Source organism: Asterias rubens, chromosome 10, assembly GCF_902459465.1.
Source record: "Asterias rubens chromosome 10, eAstRub1.3, whole genome shotgun sequence".
Classification (NCBI taxonomy): Eukaryota; Metazoa; Echinodermata; class Asteroidea; order Forcipulatida; family Asteriidae; genus Asterias; species Asterias rubens.
The window spans coordinates 19,005,981-19,033,140 of NC_047071.1; the positions used below are offsets into that span (position 1 = coordinate 19,005,981).

A 27,160-nucleotide genomic window follows, 5' to 3' on the forward strand; every position below is an offset into this window, starting at 1 on the left:
TCAAAATGTGGTCTCAACCACCCAAGTACTCATCTTGGATGGGCCTATACAACCCCATCTACCATATAATAGTGCAGTACTTGATACTCAACTGTAATGCACTCCTGAAGACGAGTATACTGTTCGAAACGTTAAGACCACTCCGGCTCATTTAATCAGGAGCCAACACTCCGAACAAAAAAAAGGATATTATACGGATCAAAACAAGGATCAAAACATAAGGATCAAAATAAGGTTGTATTTATAGTTGCTTCTTATTTTTTCAACCATGCAAAGCTTCAAACACCATTTAAAAAAACACTCGACTACAATGTTCGGAAGCAGTCTTTTGTTTTCACTGAATATACAACTTGAATAAAACAAAGGACTGGAAACTTGTATTCATGAATGTTTATTTGAGACGTTAACGCGAAACGTAATCGAATGCAAGTCAACATTGTACAGAGCTCTTTAAAGTAGCGTAGTTTTCTTTTTTGATAGTTAGTAGAATACTTTTTAACACAACAAAATAAAATTGAATACTAACACAATAAATGAAATCGCAGCTAATTTACTTACACAATTTATGCGGTTTTAACCTCATTAAGTCAATAAAAATAACTCACGGCTGTTATTATTCGTTATATAAAAGTATTCTCTTTTATGCTAAACAATTTAAACAATGCAGCCTTTGTTTTAAAATGAGCGCTGACCTTGTAACTTTCAGGGCCTTTCTAGCAGGCAAAATACTGCACTTGTCATTGCGGGAAACATAATAAATTTAAGAGTTACAAAAGTAACAGCTGACCAAGATTTATTCAAATCAAGTTGATACAAAAAAATGGTGGAATCTCCATAAAATATCATATTGAAGGTTTTCTTCCGTTGTGTGTACAAATCGTACGTGCAGGAAGTCTAGGCTATATATAGCTCTTTTATGCGCATGTGATGACAAACTTTCCTGTAATTTGCAGAAACATTATTTCAGAATAACACAGTTGAACTGCAGAACTTTGTAGTATCAAATCTAGTCTCCTTTAAATATAGGGATAAAGAAAAAATAGTCGCTTAAAAACAAAACTTTTTACGCAAATTAAAAACGGCAAAGAATTATTTCAAGCAGGTAGTAAAACAATGAAATAACACAAGCACGGTGCAAATATTTCTGTGTTTGTACTGAACAGAAAAAATAAAATAAAACTGAACTAAACGTGTGAAAATGTCACCAAGAAAGATCTTTAGAATACATAATAACATGGTCTAATTGTGCAGTGGTTACACTTCACGCCTTTGCCTATATAAAACTAGACATATTTGTAATTCTGACAAGAAACTCAAACTGGTCTCACAACAGGGGTGTCAAACGCATGAGAAGGCTTGGGACTGCCCATGAAGCCTCTTGAGTATACGGTCAGTTATTTTGTGCCGGTAAATTTGCATGCATCTTAAGAAATATGAGGGTGAAGTGAGGTCTCTGACAACTTAGGGAATCATGAAAATCCTAACTAAGAACATGTCTGTCAAGGACGCAGGGCACTAATATACCAAATAACTCGCTTAAGTTGTACATTGTTGATTAATGAACCAGTAACTGCCAAATTGTCCTGTAATTCACTTTGCTTCGACTGATTTCCTGTCATAATTCTTGCTTAGCAAATCAGCTTATAAATTGGCAACTGTTATAAGAGAAGACAAAGTGTACTTTGTTTTATATCATTAATTCTTCATGATGACATATTGAACTGCTTTACTAAAGAGTACAATACTTCATTATGATTGTTTCTGTCAGTACCAAAAAAAAGATTTCTTTCCTTCCACATGATTTAGGTCAGTTGAGTCTTCAGTCAGAATCCCCGCTAAACCAGTCCAGATCTTACCCAAATCCCTTCGGGATGATCTCTGCTCATAGGATCTGAATACTTCACTCAATTCACTGGAACTTGATGCCTTGAGCGAGCGGTAGGTCATCTCCGTAGTTGATGGTACTATAGATAGACAGGGTATGAAGAGAGAGAGGTATAGGCAAAACATCAGGATCTATATTGACAGAGAATTTGACTTGAAAATGTACTGTACTTTTTTTTATAGACGGTATGGAGAATATATATATATATAGATGTTTTGGGCAATGCTGTAAATTTTACAGAATAGAAACCATTTTGACAATAGGTGACAATTTATAAATTGACAAACCTGCAAAGGGACGTTGTTGTAAAGCATAGAAGAAGAAAAACTGTTCAAAGACTTATCAAGAAAACAAAATCTGCATTGGATCAACCAAAATATTCCTCACATAATAATTAAATCTCAAGTTGAAACACAACACCAAGTATTTGACTGAGACGGAATTTCTTATTTTGATTGGTTCATTTCGATTTTTTTCCCCGTTATTCTGATTATGAAGCCAAGAAATCATTGAAAAGCGAGCTTAAAGATGCTATGTCAGATTTTTAGCCGATTTGACCCAAACATTTTGATTTAAGTTTCAATAGGTATTTTAATAGGGGTCGAGAAAGTTACAAGCTTTCATTTGAGCCATTGCTCGAAAAAGTCCGCCAATTATTAGTAGCAGTGAAATAAATCGAAATCTATTTTTTATTGTTTGGGGCCAAACATCTGACAAAGCATCTTTAACCACAGCACTAGCCAAGAAACCAGTGAAGAGAACACAAGGAAGGAAGTTTCAGTTTTAGATGTGGGAAGAAAACCCTAGAGACTTTATTCCAGGGAGATCCAACGCAGTCGGTAGTGACTGAAACCCAATCCCTGTAGTTCCCCGAGCGTGAAACGACCCTGAGTCCTAGAGGTGGACGGCGAGGGATGATACCACAAACCCAACCTTAAAGGTTGTCATAATAATTTCAGACCAACAAAACATGAGTAATGACCACTAAATGATTGCATCAGACGAATTGCCATACACGACAGGGCTTTCAACTTCGCTTTTGAAGGTGCACAGCATATTACCTTCAGTAAAAGGCACTTCCTTGCGATACCACAACCGAAAGAGGATGGATCAAGACCATTTAGCAAGAACCTTCCAAATAACAGCGTTCTCTACATCTTATCCGTTTTCCTTAAATGTAAATTTTAACAAAATACTCCCTAAAACAAGAATACATTCCACGCATCTAAACACTGATAAATTAAAAATGACAGCAACTTCATATAAAATGGAGCTTAATGAATCTTACAGAAAGACAAGCCCTGAATATATTGACAGCAAAAAGCAAATAAATATATCACCCACGGCAAGCAAGAAAATAAGATTTAATTTGGCGACAGTGACAAGTAAAAATGGAAGTGAGCTTGAAACATGGTAAATATAGCACAGCAGTCACAAACGAAAAACTACTCCAGGGGAAAAGACAAACATGAGTCGGTTATGTTAAAGGGATACTTAAACGTGAGCCACAACATAAAGAAGCAATTTCTAAGCTATATAATGGCACCGTTCGTATATGAACTATCAAAACGCGGTTTCAAAGTTTGATCACAAGCTGACATGCCTTACTCATTCTCTTTGAGAGCAAATGTCATTTTAAATATGTATAGAAAAATATACAAAAAAACACTATTTTTCTAGCTTCAATGGCAGTGGACACTATTTGTAATTACTCAAAATATCTATTAGCATAAAACCTTACTTGGTAACGAGTAAAGGAGAGATGTTGATAGTATAAAACATTTTGAGAACCGACTCCCTCTGAAGTAACGTAAATTTCGAGAACGGAGTAGTTTTCCACGAATTTGATTTTGAGACCTTAGAATTAGATTTTGAGGTCCCGAAATCCAGCATCTTAAAGTACTGACCCAACTTCGTGTGACAAGGGTGTTTTTTTTATCATTATCATCTCGCAATTCGACGACCAATTGAGCTCAAATTTTCACAGGTTTGTTATTTTATGCATATGTTGAGATACATTAAGTGAGAAGACTGGTCTTTGACAATTACCAATAGTGTCCAGTGTCTTTAAATAGACAAAATCAAAACGCAGTTTCAAAGTGTGATAAACAAATACAAACTGACAGTCAATCCCCTTCTTTCTGGGAGCAAATGTCATATAAAATCTTTATAAACAAAATTATAACAAAACTATTTTATTTCGAGCTTTACAGTCTGTTCAATCCAGGGAGCAAAACATCTTCTCGGAGGAGTTCGCCTTCAAAAACGGAAGCAAAAAATGTAGTACATTTCCACTGGCACAGAAATTAAATTGTGTCCAATGGTGCTGCGACGTAGAGTAAACAGACATAAAAATATCGCACTTATTAAAGTTTGACCACAGTGGGGATGTTTGACATTTAGATATCATGAGTTATAACAAGAATCGCAAAAAGGGGGAAGGGATGTTTTTCCATCTTCTGATTTCATTATATGGGGTGTATATCCGTCACATGTGCTTTAAAATACAGTAATTTCCTACAAGGTATGAGGGACTGTGTTTGCTTTGAATTACGATACCTACTCCTTTAACATAGCACCATGTAATGGTGTACATGGTGCTCTGTCGCAAAATGCTGCCAATCAAACCAGGGACACCGGAGCGAATACCTTGTCTTTACGATAAGTGTACTTGGTTCTGGACAAACAACTTCACAAATTTGAACAGTTGTTGGTGGTCTTCTTTTTCCCATAATCTCTTATAGAGATTTCTTCTAGCTTTCTCCAAGATGGGGCAAAAGCTTTCTCAAAAGGGCAACAGAGTAAAACTAGTAAAAATAGTATTCTCCCTCCAGGAGATTGAATAAAACAAAAGTGAAAACTTCTTTCTCCTATAGCTTTCTCCAAGTTGCAGAGTAAAACTTGTACAAATAGTGCACCCTCGAGGGAAAAATACACGACAACTCTCTTTTCAGCTTTGCGAAACTCAATTCTAAGCTCCACTTAAAGACGCTTATAAAAAAGCAGCTACATTTAATTTTGTCTGCAACGAAGGAGCAATGACCTATTTTCTCACTTTGCCTTCAACTGAAGATTTGAGATTACCCTCCCATCAGGGGTATTAGTTTCAGCATCCTGATGCAAATTGATATGACTGGACAGTAATACAGTCGATACCAAACATACTTTTTTACTGTAACTTGTCCGGGAGTGCACTTCTTTGAGCTGCGCAAATAGTGCCAAACAAAGAAGTAAATCTTTTTATTCAGACAATTTAAAGACAATGGACACCATTGGTAATTGTCAAAGACCAATCTTCTCACTTGGTGTATCTCAACATATGCATAAAATAACAAACCTGTGAAAATTTGAGCTCAATTGGTCATCGAAGTTGCGAGATAATGAAAGAAAAAACACCCTTGTCACACGAAATTGAGTGCACTCATATGCTTGATCTTGAGACCTCAAATTCTAATTCTGAGGTCTCAAAACCAAATTCGTGTAAAACTACTTCTTTCTCAACTACGTTACTTCGAAGGGAGCCGTTTCTCACAATGTTTTAGACTATCATCCTCTCCCAATAACTCGTTACCAAGTAAGGTTTTGTGCTAATAATTACTTTGAGTGATTACCAATAGTGTCCACTGCCTTTAATCACATTTTTTCTATTTTTTCCAAAGGTAAAAAAAATCGAAAATCAGACGAGAGTAGGAAAAACATCATGATTCAAATATAATTGAGCACACAAAATAGTTTTGAATATCTGCCAGCATCTTCCTATCCTGCTGTAAGAAAATATATCTTAAGAGCGTCCATTACTTGTAACACAGCTTCTTAAAGCCATTGGACCCTTTCGGTAAACAGTATTGTCCAAGGCCCACACTTCGTGTATCACAACTTCTATTTCAAATAATAAACCTGTGAACATTTGGGCTTAATCGGTCATCGGAGTCGGGAGAAAATAACGGGAAAACCCACCCTTGTATCCGCGCGTTTCGCCGTGTCATGACATGTGTTTAAAATAAATCTGTAAATTGATATTGTTTTACTGTTTTCTCAAAAAGTAAAGCATTTCATGGAATAATATTTCAAGAGAAGTATTTCACCACTACCTTCTGTAAACCCTGTAAGTTATTTGTAAATCTGTGAACTTTTTATTTTTCTGTACCGAAAGGGTCCAATGGCTTTAAAGCGTCCATTACATTTAACACAGCTTCCTTACAAGGAAATCAAACACAGACCTGGTAAAGCACAACTTAATGCCACAGGCAATCTAACAAAACAGAGGTGTACAGTTGTGACAGTAGCTTAACCCTCCATGTAACAAAGAAGCCTCTAAGACTGAGGGCACAACAGTCTTACTTAATCATTATCCAGTAATCTGAATAAACTTCATGAACTGCTCAACGTGTGAAAAAAAAAACTCATTAGACCCATGGGGAACATAAGATATCTAGACGGTTTCTCGGCAGAAAAAGACAAGACAGAGGCCTCTGGCAATAATATGCACGTTGTATGATTAAAGTGTTTTGAAGATATGGTGCAGTAAAGATGACAATCTCAGTTATGTATTTTGAATTGGTTCGTGTTATTAAAAATGTTAGACTGATTATTCATTCATGTTCACTCATCTTAAAGACAGTTTGTAATGCATAAGATATTATCTAAGAAAGCAAGTCAGCACTAAACCTTTTAGCTGCTGCGAACAGTGATTTTAAACACAGAGAAACTGGTAACGAGGTACACATTCAAGCGGATCTAGCTCTTCTATTACACTACCACACAAAACAAATATCTGTATGCATTAATAGGGCAAATTGCCTTGGATTGGGCAGTTTGTTCTATAAAAAGCGTCAGAAGTAAGCAGACGACGCTTTTGATTACAATACGGTTGGAAAGAGGTTTTACAAAAGTAGAATATAATTATTCCATAAAAAATAGGCATCGCAATAGTGTGGTTTGCCTTTTGCTTCATAAACTTACATGGTCCATCATTTTGTAGAACCAAATTGTTTACTCCACAAATGGCGAACTGTGACAGGCGAACTGTGACAGTTCACGAAGTAAAATGAAAACCACGCATTTTTGAGGCCCTGTGGGTCGTTATAAATTCTATTTTTGAGACAACTTTCCAATCATATTGATTTCACAACAAACGCTTTTATAGCCCAAAGCTTCCAATCTTGAACCGTCGCCCAATTCACGGTATGTTGTAGCCAAGCGGTCAAACCCACTGGACAAAAAGCTCTGGTGTTTCTGACCAGCACTCTTGACAAGTTGTGTCCTAAAGCAAAACACTTAACCATTATTGCTCCGTGCTTTGGATGGGACGTCAAGCCGTAGGTCTTCTATGTTGTGTAAATACCAAGTCAACGATCGGGGGGGGGAACATAACACAATGAACACAAAACTATTTACAGGTTGTCTAAAAAAGCACCGAAACAATAGTGAACAAAATATATATATTTCAAAGTATAGTACCTGGTCTAACCCATGATATTCACAAACTCTACAGTAAATTACCGGAGTAACTTTCAAGAGCCACACTCTCTCACAGTCACGTAGTCAACCGTCCCCTGCCGATTGAGGAGTTTTAGAATTCAAGTTACTCCCTACAGATAGACTGGCCATCCTTAATGGATCCAGTGTCCACAAATCTGCAAATGCCAACTCAGTATTACATCAATACAAAACCCTGGCCAACAGTAATCTCGGAAAATAAGTAGGATCATCGTATCAGACAGCATCAGAGATGAAGGCGATCTATTTCAAAAAAGATACTAAGCGTGGATAATTATAGCTGGTATGTCCTTAAAAGCTATGTAGACGACACTTCATTAACGTTACACAACTGACCCACCAGTGTTACAAATCCCTCAAGTATGGACACTAAATACTTGTTGTTGAGAAGTAGGCAGAACACGGGGAACTTTGTTTCAGCTGAAGATTCCTTTCTTTTTCTTTCTCTTTTATACTCTACTAAAAGTTTCACTTGCACCAACTAGAAATAAAAAAAAAAGCTAAGTGTTGTCCAGTGTGTAGCCTACATTTCAAGATAGGCTCTCAGTGAGAGAAATACAAAAGAGCAAATTGCTTTTAAAAAAAACGCAACAAATGTTGCCGTTTGGAGTTGCTCATAATCTGTTTCAAGAATCGTTCTTGCACCAACAAAAACTGATCAGTGGAATACAACTATCGGAACAAACTGTCCGTCTTTTTGTGCTGTCAACGAAATACCCGACCCATGTTACGTCATGAAATTGCACAAATAACAGATAAAAGTTTCAAGGGATATTTATGTGATTTATTATATTCTACTTAAAAAAATAAAAATCATACAATGTTAGTTTCAAAACAAACGCTTTGTATAGCCCACACCGCCCAATCCGAAGGCAACATCCCACTTTAACATGTGCCACTCTTACACGGGTTTATCCCCGTCATCAAACAAAAGTCATGCAACAAACTCTTTAAACCTTGCGTCCTACTCCAACAAAAACAAAAAATTCATTGACATTCCTCGATGCAAACCAAGAACCCTATTCCTGTCTTTTATTCTGTATAAAGCAAACAAGCAAAACATCCAATCTGAACATTGGGCCTACTTATTGTTTTCCAATAACAGCAAAAGCGAAAAACAACTAGATTAATAGGACATGACACAGAATTGTTCAGTAATAGATGTCGAGGAAAGTTGCATTGAGAAAATTCTGAATTTTCAGGTGGAGACTGAAAACCTAATTCGCATTCAAAGCTACAAGTCACAGGTGGGATTTAAACAAGGGTAAACAGAGGTGAAAGACAGGGAAAGAAACATGTGGACCAACCTAATTCCACAAACACACTGAAACATTCACTGAAATCGAAAACAACTTGATTAATCAGAGATGACCAGAAATGTTCAGTAATAAATGTCAAAGGAAAGTCACACAAGGGAAAATCTGAATGATCAGATAGAGACTGGAAACCAAAATCACAATCAAAGCCACGGGTCCGAGCTGGGATTTAACCGAGGTGGGAAATGAACCGGGTATACAGACGTGAAATGCAGGGGGGAAATCATGCGAAGCCAGCCAACATGATTCCCTGAACATGCTGAATGTAGAATGATTTATTATTCCCAACAATGCCATGTGTCTAATTATAAACTGTACCCTTCAGCATTTGAAAGCTGTAATCTCCAGTTAACCTGAAAGCACACGCTGCACTTTAATGTTCTATGGGGAAATTCGCTACAGAGTGACATCAGAAAACTCAAATCCATCAACTTTTTCTGTTCCCTAAAACAGTTTGGTAAACCTTTAACATTATTAAACACCAACAAGACTTCCGAGTTAGGTGTTATCCTTATGCAAAGTTTTCACAATTTTGGAAACAATTGCATTTTTCTTTTCTTTTTTTACGTGAAACCCTAAAGTTTGATACAATCAACAATCTTTTTTTAACCCCAATTTGACTTCGCAAACTTAATATACACGTGTATGGACTATAAAAAAACCTTACAAAAACAGACATGTTACTTCAAAAACTTTGAAGCAGTGCTATGTGAAAGGTGTCAACTTTTCAAAATGGCCGCAAAAGCCATTCACAGGCACTATACATGTATCTCAGGGGGGGGGGAGGTACAAAATATTTAATACTTTTAACAATAAGTGCATGGAACTGCCTACTTCTTGAACTGGACTCTTGGATTGCACATGCTTCACCTAAATACCTACTATCTCATATAGGCAGGAAATGTCACGTCGTGCTTTGTTTGAAGACTCCTGAACCACCTTTTGTGATTCCTAATAAATGTTAGAAACATGAAGTCCAATAACAATGTACTTCAATCCAGGGCAAACACACATAGAAGACAGAGACAGTAACGCTGAAGGCATACTTTGTACGAGAACTCGAGCTGAAAGCATACCATAACTCGAGCTGGACAGAGTTTACAGACTAAATAAAAACAGCGGTGCATCAACATGCAGTCAATCTCAGCAAGCCTTTATGATAGTTCAGTATGGGTGTTCGCTGTCCCTTGCTAGACATGGGTGAAGAATTCGGTGCATGACATCCATTACATATAACGGAGACCCCTGCAGCCAGAAAATGAGGTATGGGTTTGTCCCATAAACTAAACTAACATTTGATACACGTGTTGGGGGAGACTGTAAAGACTTTTCTTTTTGTAAATGCCAAGTTGGATGTTCTGACTTAAGATGTGGCAAGGGATACGTCACTTTGTTTGTCTTTCTTCAACGATGATGCTCAAGCCAACCTCACGGCCATGTAAAACAACTCAAACGCAGCCCTTTTTACTTCGTTAAGACTATTTAAAAGACTATTTAAAGAAAAAAATACCGGTAAAAAAGTTATGGCTACTACAAAGTTTCCGGCTCATTCTTAATTAATAAGACAGCCTACAAAGAATGTTCTATAATGGCATATCAATAATAAACTTGTCCAAAAACAATCTCAGAAAACAGATTTCAGGTTACTACAAGTAGGTGTCGACAGCCATACACACAGTCTCAAACTTTGCAATATTATCAATTTAAGTATGGCAAACAACATCTCCAATAACACTAACGATCAGTAAAGAGCACAAAGACTGGCTGAACGTACATTGGATCTTAGATAAGAATCCCATACCTGGTCTCGAATGACATTTCTTGACTAAACAGTGTGATTTAATCCCCAAAGATTCTTGTATGATATCATCATCCAATATCTTTGACTTTTCCATCCATCCAATGAATGGAATCTTCAACTCTAGAACAGCTCATACAACAACCCTGTGCTAACTTACAATTGGCAGCTAATCAAACATGATGAGCCACTGCACTCTCTCAATCAGCTTACTGATTGACCTATGGGTGGTTAGACTTGACTCAAGTCGCAATCCCATGCCATCCCCATCAGAAAAACACTGTTTTGTGATGCTCTGCATTCCCCAAGCTTTTCCGCATTCTCAGGACCACATTTTGATGGCGAGCGCACACTGTACTGTATGCCACGGGTTGTGGCAAAGTAAATTAGCATGATATGCTTAGGGATCTCTCACATGAGAATGGGAATTGAATCAAGTCTAATGGGTGGTTAGAGAGAAATTATCAGCTGAACTGCCCTGCTCAAGAACACCCCCAGCCTATAGGTCTTCCAACCCCATGATTTTTATTTGTTTTATGCAAGTCGCTAGACACACAAGGCCTGAAGGTCACTTCAAGGTGTGGGCTACAGCAACTTAACATTTTTCCAGGGGCCGTTGCCACCTACATGTACTCCTGGGGCCGAAACAGTATTACCCCCTTAACAGTCCATATGGATTTAGGCTTGGGTATCATCCATCAGAAGCCTGTCTGGTAGAGCAGAAAGCACTACCTTCCCAACTTTTTCGAGCAATCATGCTTCAGTGTCTCGCTGAAGAACACAAGTGTCACAACCGGGAATCGAACCCACACTCTGCTGATCAAACACCAGAGCTTGAATCCAGTGCTTTTAACCGCTAGGCCATGACACGCCACAAAGTTGTCTGCTATCTGTAACCCAAGCCCCAACCAAACCTCAATAAGCCTTTTTAAGGTATGGCGGACGTGGTACGCGCGTCACACGTCGTGACTGATGCCACGCTCACCATGTTTGTGGTCATTAGGTTTACGTGTAAATGCTGCGTCACCTAAAATGCGCACTTCACTGAATAACACACGTTCTATTTCTATGGTCAATACGCACAAATTTACCCAAACCTTATAGTGTTTTATAACACCCCTTGCAAGTATTCTGCCTGCTCATTGGTTTAGAGCGCGTCACATGACAGCGCGTCGGTTTGCCATGCGCTAGTCCGAAGACTAGCACACGGCGTGCAGTACCCAGACGTCCGTTGCGTGTACGAGGATGATAAATTAATAGTCTGTAACCATTTCGGATTGTACGACACTACATGCAGCACAGTAAAAGTGTTTGCAATCTGTATTCGCGTCGTCCGTGGATTGTAGCATTCAGGTCTGTAACTTAATAATAATAGACAGTACTTAGAAATGTTTGGGGTGTTATAAAACAAATATTGACTGCTTTTACTCGTGCAATGGTTAAAGGAACACGTTGCCTTGACTCCCTCGGTGATCCCCGTAGCGTTCTATTTTTTGCTCCGGGGACCACCTCGGGAGTCATAGTTTTAACCATAGCACTTGAAGCAGTCAATATTTGTATAGTAGCATTGTGTCCGCCATATCTCAAAAAGGCTTATGCAAGTTCAATGCCCCAATCAAACCTCAATGCATGCTGATGGCATTCTCTTGGTCATTGGTCATGTCATGCACTGATTGTTACAGTCATCAACCTTGTCCGCCCCCCTGTAGCAGAAGATCATTGGCCCCATCAAGACCAACGGGGTAGGGATGAATAATGATGACTTACCACGTTGAGCGTCTCATGTACTGTTTCCACGCATCGCTGCCAGATTCACGACCTCCGCCTGTGTGTTTCTCACCACCTGAGTGGAGAAAGATAATGAGTAAGGGAGGATTCGTCATTTGTCAGTTCAATGATGGAATCGACGGTGGAAAATGTGTCAGAATATTGCATTTTAAACGGAGCATCATTTTAATCCAGCTTGTCCTCCAAAACATTTTCTTTAAAGTAATGTATGAAATATTTTCATGAATGGACAATCAATATCATCAATTATAGAGTAGAATTATAATTTGAATTAGAATCACTATGAGAATTAAAACTACAACTACATTTAGAATTATAATATATATATCTCGTTATGTTATTTACTTCACCTAGAAACTTAGGGAAAACTTACAACTAGAAGGGCAAGAAGAAAGAGAAAAAAATGGTTTTCCTTTGGTGTTCAACAACATACAGGGAAAACAGGTAAAATGTGTACAGCAAATTAAAGCATTTTGTGCTTGAACTATGGCATGGTTCATCCCCCTCCCCTCCTTCATTGTGTTCAGGGAATCTTAGACATTCATTAGAGGAATTGAAGGGGGGGGGGGACTTGTGTACAAAAGGAAAAGAGCATGTTAAAGAACGGGGAAAAGATCAATGCCATATCTGCTATATATTGATGATAAGAACAAAGATATTTGTAAAGCACCTAATGCAAAAGCCTCTAAGCTCATAAGAAGAACAATAAAATATACAACAAGTCAAAAATAGATTATAAGTGAGCAGATTACAAATAAGCTATTTTAAACGAATGACTTTTTAACAGAGACTTAAAACAGTGTAAAGTACTAATGGATATGCACTAGTGCCTGACGGATATGCACAGGAAGACTAATCCAAAGAAATGTAGCAGCGTAAGAAACTGATCTATGACCATAACAAATGGAAGAAGCTCTTGTAGTTGTGGTATAATGAGCATGGTATGAATTGAGGACAAATTGAGAAAGTAGGATAAAAATAGCTTCCCAAACAAATTCAAAATCTCTGTCTGTATCTGCTGTCGACCAACATCATTCAGACTCGTTTTCCCTCTAGTGCAGGATGTAGTCAAAACCATGCATATTATCCCCGTACCGTCCATGTTATTCCTACGTATAATCTTACATCCATATGAGGTTCAATTACTTGTTGCCACAGCTGAAACAGCGGAAGCTTCTAGAAAAGCTCTATGTACAAGAGTGGGAAAATGTTCTAGTGATTTTGGTTAAGTCTGCTATTCCTGGTGGATTTCCAGGATCATCCATTTTAACCTTTCTTCAAATTTTCTTGCTACCCAAAGCAACACAAATTTAAAAATGGTTGATGTTGTTGTTATGAGAGGTTGCCCAAATCCCCAGGCCAAACGGCCACTTCAAGAAAAGGGTCGTATTGGTTGATGTGGGCTGTTGACCCAAATCAATTGTCACCGGGGCAAGCTGTCGCATACTCCTGCCGTCCATTTCACAAAACTCTTCCTAACTTAAGACCAATCTTAGGACTTAGGACGAGTCCAAACCCTGCACTGTAGCATGCAGACCTTAAGATTAATCCTAAGTTAGGACGAGTTACTCCTCCTAACTCGAGATAAGACGAGTCCTATACTCTTTGTGAAATCGACCCCTGGGGCTGAAACAGGGTAACCCCCTTCGCAGTCCATCCGGTTGTAGGCACGGATATTATCCAATAAGAGCCTGGCTGGTAGAGCAGCATGCACTACCTTCAAAAGTTTTTAAAAAGCAATTATGAATTAGTGCCTTGCTCAAGGGCATAAGTGTCATGACCGGGGTCTGAACCCACACTATGCTGCTGACAACACCAGAGCTTGAGCCAGACCGTCGGAAATATGCCAAAGGAAATATGCTTCTTGGTAGCTTTAACAACAGTATAGCATAACCCTAACAAACATTAACATTAGATGTATATGCTACAATTTAAAATCAACAAACAAAAACAATTGTTGGTGTTCCATCAGACCTGCTCTAACAAACCTACAACAAATGTAAGATTTGTAAAAAATCAAGTTATTTGTATTTATAAATTGTTCTGGTCATTCAGCTTCCAGGTGATGCATCAGTAACTGGTTGCCCTTTCATAGATCTGTACTTTAAGACAGATCAAACAAATTCAAAAGGAAGGGGGGGGAATTGAAATTTGCTTAAATAATTCTGTCAAGGCGTCATCAAGAGCCTCAAATAGTTTGACAAAAGCTTCCAGCTGTAGTCGGAGTTGTGATTGAAAATTTTATGCATAATCATGCACAATGAAATTTAAAAAAAACATGGAACATATGCTGTCAAATCACAGTTACAATCATAAAACTTGTTAAACAAAAGGGACATTTGGAACTACTTTAAAGGTTGAAATGCATTTTACACTTCAATTAATTAATTTGTTTTTGGTGAATAAAATTGCAAATAAGACTCTGCAGTCAAAGTCTACTCAAGTTTGAGGCTGACTTTCAAATATTTTTTGAGTCACACCTTTAACTTTCACGAAGATCACATGGGTTAGGTACATTTACATGTAATTGTTCCTGCCAATACACACCCTAAGAGTTAATTTAATCAGCCCTGCGGCTAGGGTTAATCAAATAACAGCGAAGTCACAAAACAACTGAATCTCAGTTAATGCTCTAAATTAACAGAGAAGAGTACGAGCGTAAACAAAATTAGGACTAATCACCCGGTAAATTAGAATAGTTTTAAATTGTGAAAGCAGACAAATTTCTGTGTTGTTAGATAATACCACAACAGAGTTCTAAACACCAAATTGGATCAGTGAGAAAGTACGGTGTACTTCTGCATCAAAGCAAAGTACATCACTTCTCATTTACCAACCAACTTGAAGGTCTCGAAGAAATGCTTCAAATTCTATTCAAACAGAAACTAACTCAATAGTCGTACTTGGCTAGACATGCTCCTCTGACAAATCTGAATTGTGCGCAAATGCAGTGTTATCTTTAGTCACAGATATAGCCTTTAAATTCATTTACACTGCAAACTTGCTTATGTTCTTAACTGGATGTTTTCTTAGAAACGGACATGTATAACAAGAAATGCTATAACTTAATCTGATCTTGTCCGGCATCTGGAACACCTGCAAAGTTTGCAATAATAAATAGGCTGCGATTACCTGCTAAAAAAATGTTTCGATGGGTGCAAATGAAAATATCCTCTCCCCTCCCTTGTCAATTAGATAAGCACAAAATCTGTTCCACCGCTCCAAGGTACAAACTTTGTTTTCTAATGATCAGTTGAACGCCAAGAGATAACTGTAAAATGATCAGTGAGCTAAATCCTCAGATACTGACAGCATTTGTAGTCTACTCTCGACGGGGACTGTCACCAGATTTTGCATCGTATATATGACCTAATAATAACATTTCACTTCTGGCAGTTATAGTTTTTATTTACCGTTTTGCATCCCAGATTTCCGGGCTGCTATATAGAAAGAGAGTACCACAGCCACACATGTTTTGGTTGCTAGCGGGGTGTTCAACACTGTCGCTTTGCCTCACTAAAGAGAGGTGCCATTCGCCTCAACTTGCCGGATATTGTACTCAATTTAGACAGAGATTATAATTGCAAAATATCTAAAGATTCCTTACCAAATGCACCACCGATTTCCGCACCGCTGGTAGGTATGTTGATATTCACCACACCGCAATCAGAGCCCTTGGGTCTGTGAAAAGAGTGGAGTAGACTGATTTTAAAGACGGCTTGATGGCTCTGCGTTCCAGCAGATGGCTTTAGAAATGCAGATGTGTTAATTTATTAACGAGGTGAATTGGCTCAGGGCTGAACCAGTTCAGTAATGGATGTTGCTTCCTGGGGAATGAAAAGAGTATGAACACACAAGGATAAGGGGTCGTTTCCTACTCATGTAAATTATACATATATATCCCTAGGTGAAATGAGTCGTGCTGGCTTGATGATGAAACATTTTTCTATGGCTCAAAGAATCATTTGAGGTTTGTGCAGCATTAAGCAAGCGCCTCTCCCTAGGCGCACTTTAGTATGCACCTAAACTTTTAGTTTACCTGCAAGAATCAAGTATTGAATCTTGGTTATAATACATCACTTGATCCTGAGAGTAGAGAATTTTTTTTCAAATATTGTCCCAAATTAAGACTTCAACAAATCAAATTAATCAATCATCTTTTTTTCTACATGAACAAGAAATCAAACACTTTTAGGCAGCCACAGAAAACACTACTGAAGAAGCTGTTGTAGCGGTACACTATACACAGAACCATCTCCTAACAATTAATAAGTTCTTCCATACAATGTTCTAAAGCAAATACTTAGATAATAAATATCACAAAACTGGAAATCTAACAAATTCACAGGAACAAACACTCTCTCAAACCTGCACTGACTGCACTAAACAACATCTAATAAAAAAAAACAAGAACCTTTGCAAAGAATTTACAATGAAAATATAATTTGTTTGTTGTCGGCTCTGAGACCTTTCGCAAGCAAACATGAGCTCCTTCATTTCAATCACCAGAGCCTTCAAATCATTTCTTGACGCTCGCAAAAACGCCAACGTTGCAGAACCTAACACTGGAGAGTCTGTCAATGTGACTATTTTGGTCACTCTCCAGAGATGGATACATGCAATCGAAACACATTGGACTGTTACATCTCACTCATTAAGGGAATCCTGGCGCACGCATCGACACATGCCTTGACGACTTTCGGCAACACAAATCAATGGGTTTTAAGTGATACTAAAAACAGGTCAAAATTTGTACAAGTATTTTCATGAAAATCAATTATCAAAAAGAGAAGGTGGTCAGGTTTACAAGACTAAAAGTGTCAGTAAAATAGAAGGATTTTGGGGGTTGAACAAAGAATTGACTAGAGTGGGATTCGAACCAACGACCTCCAGATTAACGTGCCATTAATAGAAGGAGTTTCAAATAAATAATCGGTTTTCCTGATGAATATAAAATAAAGAAAACATTGTACTTATCTTAACACACAGACAGAAGGTAAGGTTGCACAAAAGGCAAGGTTAAAACATTGCCATTACTGTACGATTCATATACAGGTGTGGTATAAAGAACAAAGCAAATTTTTCAAATCATAAGATTTGTGGTGCTTCCGATACAATTTTGTTGGATTAAGTTTTCTTAAAGATATAGAAGTGAGATGAAAACCTGTTGACAACAAAGGGTAAAGTATAAACCAGACCTTTGTTTATGCTTTGAAAACCCTGTACGATGGCGTAAAAAAAGGGTACCAAAAAGGGTACCAAATTGGGACCGGTGATTTTTCTTGCTTGTGTTAATAGCTCTACAGTCCTGCTCACAATAAATGCTAGAATCAAGCCTGTAATACATGCAGGCCTTTGCCCCTGGTTTTCGAAAGTTCCTATTGCTATTAAGATTTTCTAATGGAAGTACCCTTTGCAAAATGAAAATTTCAACATTTTCAAAGATGAAATTCTAGGCCTGTAAAAGTATGTGGACGATAGTTAGTGATAGGCACATCACTGCTGTTTTGGCAGGGTTAAAGATGATTTAAACAATCTGAATGAATGGGCTGTGAAAAATAATCGTTCATTGAACTCCTGGGATTGGCAAATCATGCAAATCTACATTTTACAGGAGGTAACTCCCTGTTGCTCAAATGGTTATTGTACGTGTAGGTTTATTGAACACAAGTGGATACTTACTGTTTATAATTGGATGTTTTTTGACAAATGAGCATGTAGTATTTTTGTAATACATTGTATAACAAAACAACCTAGACAAAAAGATGACAGCCAATCTCCACTGAGGATGTACATGTATGTGTGTAGGTCATTTGAAGTTTGTTACCCTACCATTGCAAACTGAACGCAAGAGGGTTATGTTTTCTCTTGATCTCCACAACGTTTTTCTTTCTTAAATATAGAATGCCAATGCAGAAAAAGGGAAAAAACAACACTCTAAATGCTGTGGCGGAGGATATGTTGTTATTCATCTGAAAATTATCTTTATTAGAGGAGTTTTGTTGAACGCTTTAACGAGTAATAAGATACGAATAGTACTTCAAATGGAAAGATCATCCTACCAGCATTCCCTTACAAATTACTTTAATGCAATAACTGCTTAAATGATACATCGAAGATGCTGTCAAAAAGAAGAAAATACTAGCGCTGCCAGATATTAGTTACAGATTTATATCATTTCTGATGGAAACGTCATAATGCTTCAAAAGTGGAGAAGATTGGGAGAAGTGAGGGGAAGTCAAATTACCAAGGACATATTGCAAATGAGAATTGGTATTTCTGAGAATCAAGTTAAAGGGACATTTTTACCTTTACTTTTACGAAACCATTGGAATGGTTTATTCTTAATGTAGATGTACATTTATACAATAAAACTATCTGTGAACAAAAGTTTGTTCTCACTTGGTGTATCCCATCATAAGCATAAACTAACAAGCCTGTGAAAATTTGGGCTCAATTAGTCATCAAAGTTGCGAGAAAATTAGAAATTACCTCTTTCTCAAAAATATGTTACTTCAGATGGAGTGGTTTCCCACAATGTTTTATACTATCAACAGCTCTACAATGCCCGTTACCAAGTAAGTTTTTAGGTTAGTAATTGTTTTGAGTATATTACCAAACGTATACCTTCCCTTTGAGAGTAATATCCAAAGAGCTTCCCCCAGCACTACCTACAACCAAGTATGGACATGGCCAGCAAAGCACACTGTTTAAACCCTCCAAATGACTATCACTAGTTCTTTACAGTTCTTCTAAGAGTTGGTTGTCACCCTAAACAAGGCTCCTCTTAGCTTTCTCAATAGCTAACAAAAGCTGAAAGGAAGTTTATCCACTGAAGACACTTGGATGTGTTGATTGTACAATTCAGTGACATGTTTTTTTCTATATGTGGCTTTTCAATTATCAAATACTTAAGGCAGTGGACACTATTGGTAATTACTCAAAATATTTATTAGCATAAAACCGTACTATTACGAGTTATGGGGAGAGGTTGATAGTATAAAACATTGTGAGAAACAGCTCCCTCTGAAGTGACATAGTTTTCGAGACGGAAGTAATTTTCCACGAATTTGATTTCGAGACCTCAGATTTAGAATTTGAGGTCTCGAAATCAAGCATCTGAAAGCACACCACATTTTTTCTTAATGTCTCGGAACTTCGAGGACCGATTGAGCTCAAATTTTCACAGGTTTGTTATTTTATGCATAAATGTTGAGATACACCAACAGTGAAGACTAGTCTTTGAGAATTACCAATAGTGTCCACTGTCTTTAAGACCATAGTATCCAGGTCTCACCAATGTACTACAAGAAATATTGGCAATGCAATGTGACTTAAATGCACCTGACCAACTAAATATCCCCGGCACAATTATTTATGAAATCAATGCTGGAGTTTGAGAAACTTTACCTCATGCACTTCTCTCAAAGACAACAAAGAGTTGAACGAGAAATCAAATTGAAAGTTATCCATCACGTGTGGAACTATGGGAGTTGCTGTTTTCACAAGCACAGAGAGTCAGCGCGGGGCCCAACTGTCACCGATACCTGGAGTCAGGGCGGGGCCCAACTGTCACCGATACCTGAAATCAGCGACGACAGACGTCAGAATGTCCCCGTCTCAACCTGGATACCTTCCGTTTCATTTCCTACTAAAAAAATTACTTGGTTGTTATTCGATCATTTATCAGCAGCGGAGTGACTAGAAGACTATAATGCTGTCTTGCACCCCCTGATTAATTCACACACAGATGAAGGTTGTCTTCCTGTACTGCGGAGAATAGCTGTCTCCACAGAGCTTCAGGCTTTGATTGAAATATTGACAACGGGGGTTGAAGCCAATAGGGAAATTATCTTCACCCAACAGCAATGATGACCATATTATGAAACAGGAACAATATGTAGGCCTTTTGATTGACAATATCGGCCTGCATCAGCATCTTAATATCCTTCTCAAGGATAGCTGAAGAGATCCACAAAAGTAATCACTTTTAATAAGATTTAAGTGTCTTGTATTGACCACTAGAGACGGCCAGTAAAAAGGAAACTACTGAGTGGTCAGCATGGGACTCTGTAATTTATTAGATCACTTCTGCTTAAGTTTCCTGTCCACCCATCCTTTAGAAATTATAAAACACTGAGTTTGGCGGACGTTAGACGATCAAAACTGAATTTGAAGAGGAACTGCGTGACACCTATCCAGATCAATCAAATATAATAAAAAATTGCCCCAAAAGCACACCCAGATATTGATGACCTTTACAGGAGACAATTGTAAAAGCCAGCATGAAGAGAAGATCGTATCAGGGAAACCATGCATAAAACATCACCATGTTGACATTGACGCCTAACCTTGGTACATGTACTGCTTTCAAGAACCCAGGTAAACCTTGACAAAGGGGGTGCACTACTCATCAATTTGTATCCATACCTAGCAATCTTTGTGGAAGATCAAAGCAAAATTAAGGTCATGGTTGGAGACGGCTGACAGTATAAATTTGGAAGTAGCCTGGTAAGCTTAGAAATCTCAGAAGTGACACGAACGATCTTCACACCTGTCAGAACGACTCTTCAAATTGTGGCAGGTACTGAACATCTTTGGTGATATTGCCTTATACCAGTATTCTCACTTGGTATATCCCAACATATGCCAAAAATAACTAAGTAACTGTAAGATGAATAATGTTCCTTATGGGAAGATTTCATTCTATGGTTGTTGAAATCAGCCAGTTGAAATACAGACATTGACTAGCGATTTGGGCCCTATTGCACGCCTCTGTATTTTCTGCACCCAGCATGCCCTGAGGGTCTGTATGAGTGAAGACAGAAACACACTTTCTGTTTCCCTACAGCTTTTCTCCTGTGGTAAACTTCTTGGGGACCTACAGTTTGCTGTGTGTTTGTGTTCTTTACTTGTTTATGTGTGTGTCAGTTTGTGGGGGGGGGGGGACCGACTAGATGGATGCAATGTGATAAGGGTTTTCTGGGGCCCCAACTGTAAAGGCATGGGCTTAAATACAACTTTAGCATCCAGATCTGTAGTTCCAATCCGACTTGCAAGAAGTGCAATCACACTTGGATCTTAGCCAAGGGAAACCAAAAAGAAATAGGGATGACTATAAAGAGATCCACATGCCAAAAGTGCACAAAGTAAAGGACGGAAGTAAGGATTTTAACTGTCACTACTGGTTTTTATCCAGTCAGTAACCCATTTCTGCAATCAAATCCTCTTCAAGTATCTAGCCAGTGCCAACAGATCGAGGGGGTAGACTTGTCCTCTCCGAAGGCGTGCAACCGGGATAGATATGAAGAGATACGGGAACAAATTCTGGAGTAGTCCATACTTCTCACACTTAGGAGACACACTTGACTTGTCCAAGTGCTCTTCGGATGTATACATTTAATCAGCCCAGGCACAATTCAAGCTATGTTTCCCTACAGCTTTGCAGCAGGCATCAATACATGCAATACAATATATATGCAGAGTGGATACACACTGCGGCCTAGCCTGGCCTGGCCTGAATTGATTTTTAATGGAGCTCTACAATTTCTTTACACTTAGATTTTCTCACCCCAACCAGCGGAAGAGGTTGCCTGGATTCTTGGTGAACAAGCTACTTGAAAGGCCTTGCTTTACCTCGTTGTTCCATGATATTGCCTCATCCAAGCTCTAAGATAGTAAAAAGAACACATCAACACAAGGGGTGAATGACAACAAACTCTTTTTTGTTGTTGAATAAATGAATACCCTAGAAGGCGAATTAAAGTTGATACCTGAGAAGTGACGATGTACTATGTCCTAAAGATAGCCCTTGTAGATCAATTAAATCGTTCAGTATCCCCTCAAAGCATGAATTGATACATATACACCCAACTTGGTTACATAAAGATTGATCCAGACTTGAGTAATCACGCAAGGCTTGGGCCATTATATTACATGTTAGTCATAACTGTTGTAAGCCATTTGATCATCTCTAGAACCTGTTTACAACAAATCTGACAAAAGTTGTTTACTTTTAAGAATACCTGGGTGGATACAAAATACACAATGCACAGGAACGTGTACATGTACTTGATTCAGAGAGACCCATGTGGTCAATGGGTCATTGTTCTATATTTGGTCATGGGTATTATATGTGCCATCAACCTTACAAGTACGTGTATGTTCTTTGACAAATATCAAAGGTGTCCAGTGCTGTTGAAATGAGTGAGACAATGAATAAGGCAGGGGTGTCGAGTACAAAACCCAAGATGGCCTCTACATAAAAGAAAGAAAGCACTGCTGCTCTTCTAAATGGTACAGCTGGACTCCTTGACCATGAAAATGTATATTATTTTGTCACCATAATTGTAATTGTGATTATAAGTGATTTAGAAGGTACGATATTGATAAAATATATGTTTTCTTCATATGGCGGTCATCTTGAAAACCCAAGATGGCCGCTATCTAAAACAAAGAAGACACTGCTGCTCTTCTGAGTGGTACAATTAGATTCCTTGACCATGAAAATGTATATTTGGTCACCATAATTGTAATTGTAAATGATTTAGACGGTGAGATATTGATAAAACATGTGTTTTCTTCATATGGCGGCCATCTTGAAAACCTAAGATGGCCGCTATATAAAAGAAAGAAGACACTGCTGCTCTTCTGAGTGGTACAGTTGGATCCATTGACCATGGAACTATATATTTGATCACACTATTTGTGATTCTATTTGACTTTGGAGGCGAGATACCGGCAAATATGGGTTTTTCATATGGTGACCGTCTTAAAAATCCAAGATGGCCGCCATAACAAAGAAATAAAGCACTTTTACTTTTCTAAGTGGTGAAGATGTATTCCTTGACCATGGAAATGTATATCTAGACACCATAATTGTGATCCTAGGTGACTCAGGAGGTGAGATACTGGCAAAAACAGGTTTTTAAATGGCGGCCATCTTGAAATTCCAAGATGGCCGCCATAATACGTCTTGGTGAGGTGGTTCCTATCAAAAATGCAAAGCTTAGGTATTAAGGAACACGTGGACAAAATTTGGTGCTTTTGTCCTGAACGTCCACATCCATCTCAAATATGGTCATAAGCTGCCTGACTATTTAACAGACTCAAATATTTGAGTGAGAAATTACCTCTTTCTAAAGAACTACATTCTCTAGAGGGAGTCGTTTCTCACAATGTTTTATACTATCAACAGCTCTTCATTGCTCGTTACCAAGTAAGTTTTTTTACTAATAATTATTTTGAGTAATTACAAAACGTGTCCACTGCCTTTAAGATCAATCCACTGCCTTTAAGATCAATCTTGAGTTTTTAGCATCTTTAGTGACGAAGCAAACTATGATAAAAAACAACCTCCGTTTAATCAATATTATCCCTACAAAATGTTGAACCCAGCCTTCAACTCCTGACTTTTAAAGGCAGTGGACACTATTGGTAATTACTCAAAATATTTATTAGCATAAATCCTTTCTCGGTGACGAGTAATGGGGAGAGGTTGATGGTATAAAACATTGTGAGAAACGGCTCACTCTGAAGTGCCATAGTTTTCGAGAAAGAAGTAATTTTCCACGAATTTGATTTTGAGACCTCAGGTTTAGAACTTGAGGTCTCGAAATCAACCATCTAAACGCACATAATTTCGTGTGACAAGGTTTTTTTTTTGTTCTTTCACTATTATCTCGCAAGTTCGATGACCGATTGAGCTCAAATTTTCACAGGTTTGTTATTTTATGCATATGTTGAGATACACCAACTGTGAAGGCTAGTCTTTGACAATTACCAATAGTGTCCACTGCCTTTAAGGAAAAGGTTAATCAGCAGAAAGCCCTTTGCATTTACTTCTATTTCAAGAATGCAAGCTAATTAATAACTCTCACCATTGCAATTATTTGGCAAGTAATTACTTGTTGAAGTCTTTTGTACATATGCAAGACTTGAGGGATAGGTGTTGACTACAGACGTTTGTTTGAATATTAAGGATCCCCCGAGGAATTGAAATTTTTAGGAAATTGCTGGCTCTGAAGAGAGCTGCTCTGCATTTGTATATTTCATTTAGCTTGCTTTACTGGTCATCAACCTCAGGAGGAATAGCATGGTCTACCTTTGAGAATAAACAAACTCTAGATTCCCAAACAAGTAACTACAAACAATTTTCGTTTTATTCATAGGAACTACAGAAGAGACAGTACATATTTTGTTCTTTAATTTAATTCCGAAGGGAAAGTTCTTAAACCGAATTGCTCCTGTTTGAGTCTTGAAGCCCTTCCCCCAGCCACATGCCAGCCTTTTCACTTGGAAATCAGATGGTCTTCCGGACTAGCAGGCAAAAAACAAGAAGGTAACATTCTAGAGAAAGAGAGAGTACGACTGCAGAGAACAGATCAGCATTTCAATGAAATCTGATTCAATTACTGGTGTAAGGCTCGGGTACAATACTGTCCCAGACACTTACATTCTTAACTCCTCGGGATATTTTTGCTTCATGGATGCACATCAGGTTTATGTCAATTTTATATCTTTATGCTTTCGTCTTTTTGTGAAGGCGAGGGGGAGTAGTAAGAATGTCCTTTTTTCGTTCCCAGCGGTATGGAGCTTGATAGTCCAGTATATCGACTAGTAAGAATGTGTTCCAATCCCCCCGAGCATGGTCTTGGCCTATCCAGAAGCATGACCTCGAGGGAATGATTATGATCAGAGCGATGTGGGGACGTTGAGACACACCTAGGGATAGACATGAATGTGTGTGTAATCCTAAGGCTCATTGCCTTGCTACGATGAAAGCATTGATTATTGATCATGGGGCAGGAGGGGAATCTGCTCAAGTTGCAACATGGGATACAAATGAATCAGATGTTGAAAATTTCAAGGATTGAGTTATATGCATGGCTGAAAAGAGCACACCAACAGCAGTAAATTGGTATATGTCTAAGCTTTGGGGTGTATTGCGTTGCTGAGTTACTTCCGTTCGAAATTAGCCAATACATAATTTTTTATGAAAAACGCATTACAAGTAAAGTAATGTTTTAAACTACCTATTTGCGCATAAGGATACAACTTAGACATAAGTATGATAAAATTGTTGTATTCATAGCTTTATTGCCTAAAAGTAAGTGTTCTAAAGGTTAACCATGCAAATATAGATCTTAAAAAGTAAAAACCTGTTTTTCTTCTTCTTTTTTTCTCCACATTAAACTGTCCATAACTTAATAATGCATTGGGCAACATCTGACTCATTTTCACAAAGTGGATCACATTTAAACTTTTGGAATTTTTGAATGTGCTCGATTTCTCACCGCTCTACCTTTATTAAAAGCAGGATAGAAATGTGGTTAGTGTCAAAGACCAGTATCCTCACTTGGTGTACCCCAACATATGCATAACAATAACAAAACCCATGAATAAAAAATAAAAAATCTTTGACTCAATTGGTCATCGAAGTTGCAAGAGAATTATCAAGGAAAAAACACCCTTGTTGCACAAATGTTTACTGCTGTTATGCCTAAAAAAAGGCCTCAGGACTGGAGCCTTTTATCAGATTCAAATATTTCTTAAAGGAAGGGTATAATTTTTGTTATCGTCAAAGACGTACCCCCAACATATGCATAAAATAACAACAGCTGTGAATACTTGGGTTCATATGGTCATGAAAGATGCAATTATGAAAAAAAAAAACACACTTGTTCAACAGAATTGTGTGCTGTCAGATGCCTGAGAAAGGCTTCATAGCTGTGACTTGTACTCTATCCCTACCTCTTCATTGTTTAAAGAAAAAGAAAGTTTTTCAATAAATTTCTTTAGAGGGACTTTTTGAAATGTTTTTCTTAGATATCAGATTAATTTACACCAAACTTGGAAGAGATTGTTTTCTTTCTGATATTCATAAAGGAGCAATACCTTTCGAAGGCCATAGCAAAACACACATGAAAAGAAGCTTTTCACTGGGCAAATAAAGCCCAGGAAATGTACAATAACTGTAATCTGAGGACTGCCCAAAGAAGCTGTTCCCGTGATTTCCCACAAGAATACAGGAAATAATAATCATACTACAGCAAATGAAAAGAATATGTAAGATAATCCAATAAGTATATTCTATGGATACAAACCGTAGAATCATCCCCAATAGATGGCCTTCCCATAAAAGATAAGAAAAAAACAGCTAGCATAACATGTGCACACCAATGGGACCAGGGATGAAAACCAATGGGACCAGGGATGAAAAAGCTAATCTTTTGTAGTCATTAGTTTCACCATCAATTGAGTAAAATGGTTACTTGCCAGAAAGATTACTACAGGGACTACACACCGTCAGTCTTTTCAGAACTGAGAAGTCTCCCGAACCTCCGATTATCTACTCCACGGCAGTAGAATAAAGCAAGACAGTTCCCTAAGAACAACTCTACCCGGCAAGTAGATACACACATGGTGTTACCGCAAACCAAATATACCAGATAAAAGTTGATGTCACAAACAAATAAAATGTGGGTTATCAAGACGGGAAAGCAATGCAGCCAAAACTGAGTGATACTCACCCGATTTCTTTGGGGGATTGGGCAGCCATTGTTGATTATCCATAAAGTATGCGTTTTTCTTCAAAACAAATATTGTCATTATTGGAACAGATCAATTTCATAATGCAATTGGTCTACTTTTTTGTGGACTATTAAATTTAGGGAGGCGTAGAAAGGATTATTATCTTATCCTATCTGAAAGTGTACTACGGCTGGGGTGGTTGACTTGTTTGGAAACAAAATACTTCTAGCCATTTTCATTGGTTGGTTTGAATGCCAAAATAAGAAAAACAGAAACAATTCACCAATGCAAAGGGTGAGATAAAATAAACTTGAGTAAGCGGTGGTTGACTTCGGTCACTAA

At 37.9% G+C, this 27,160-nt stretch overlaps 1 protein-coding gene across 1 annotated transcript in view; it reads right to left on the reverse strand.

Annotated features, from left to right (window-relative positions):
* Positions 1–313: 313 nt before the first annotated feature.
* LOC117295611 (alpha-aminoadipic semialdehyde dehydrogenase-like) overlaps positions 314–27,160 on the reverse strand; it is a 63,054-nt gene continuing 36,207 nt past the window's right edge. The window contains exons 15-18 of the mRNA XM_033778316.1: positions 21,858–21,955; positions 15,894–15,967; positions 12,266–12,341; positions 314–1,964 (exon numbers count right to left, since the gene is read on the reverse strand). Of these exons, the coding sequence (XP_033634207.1) occupies positions 1,910–1,964; positions 12,266–12,341; positions 15,894–15,967; positions 21,858–21,955 (303 nt within the window). The 3' untranslated portion in view covers positions 314–1,909. The remainder of the gene's footprint in view (positions 1,965–12,265; positions 12,342–15,893; positions 15,968–21,857; positions 21,956–27,160) is intronic.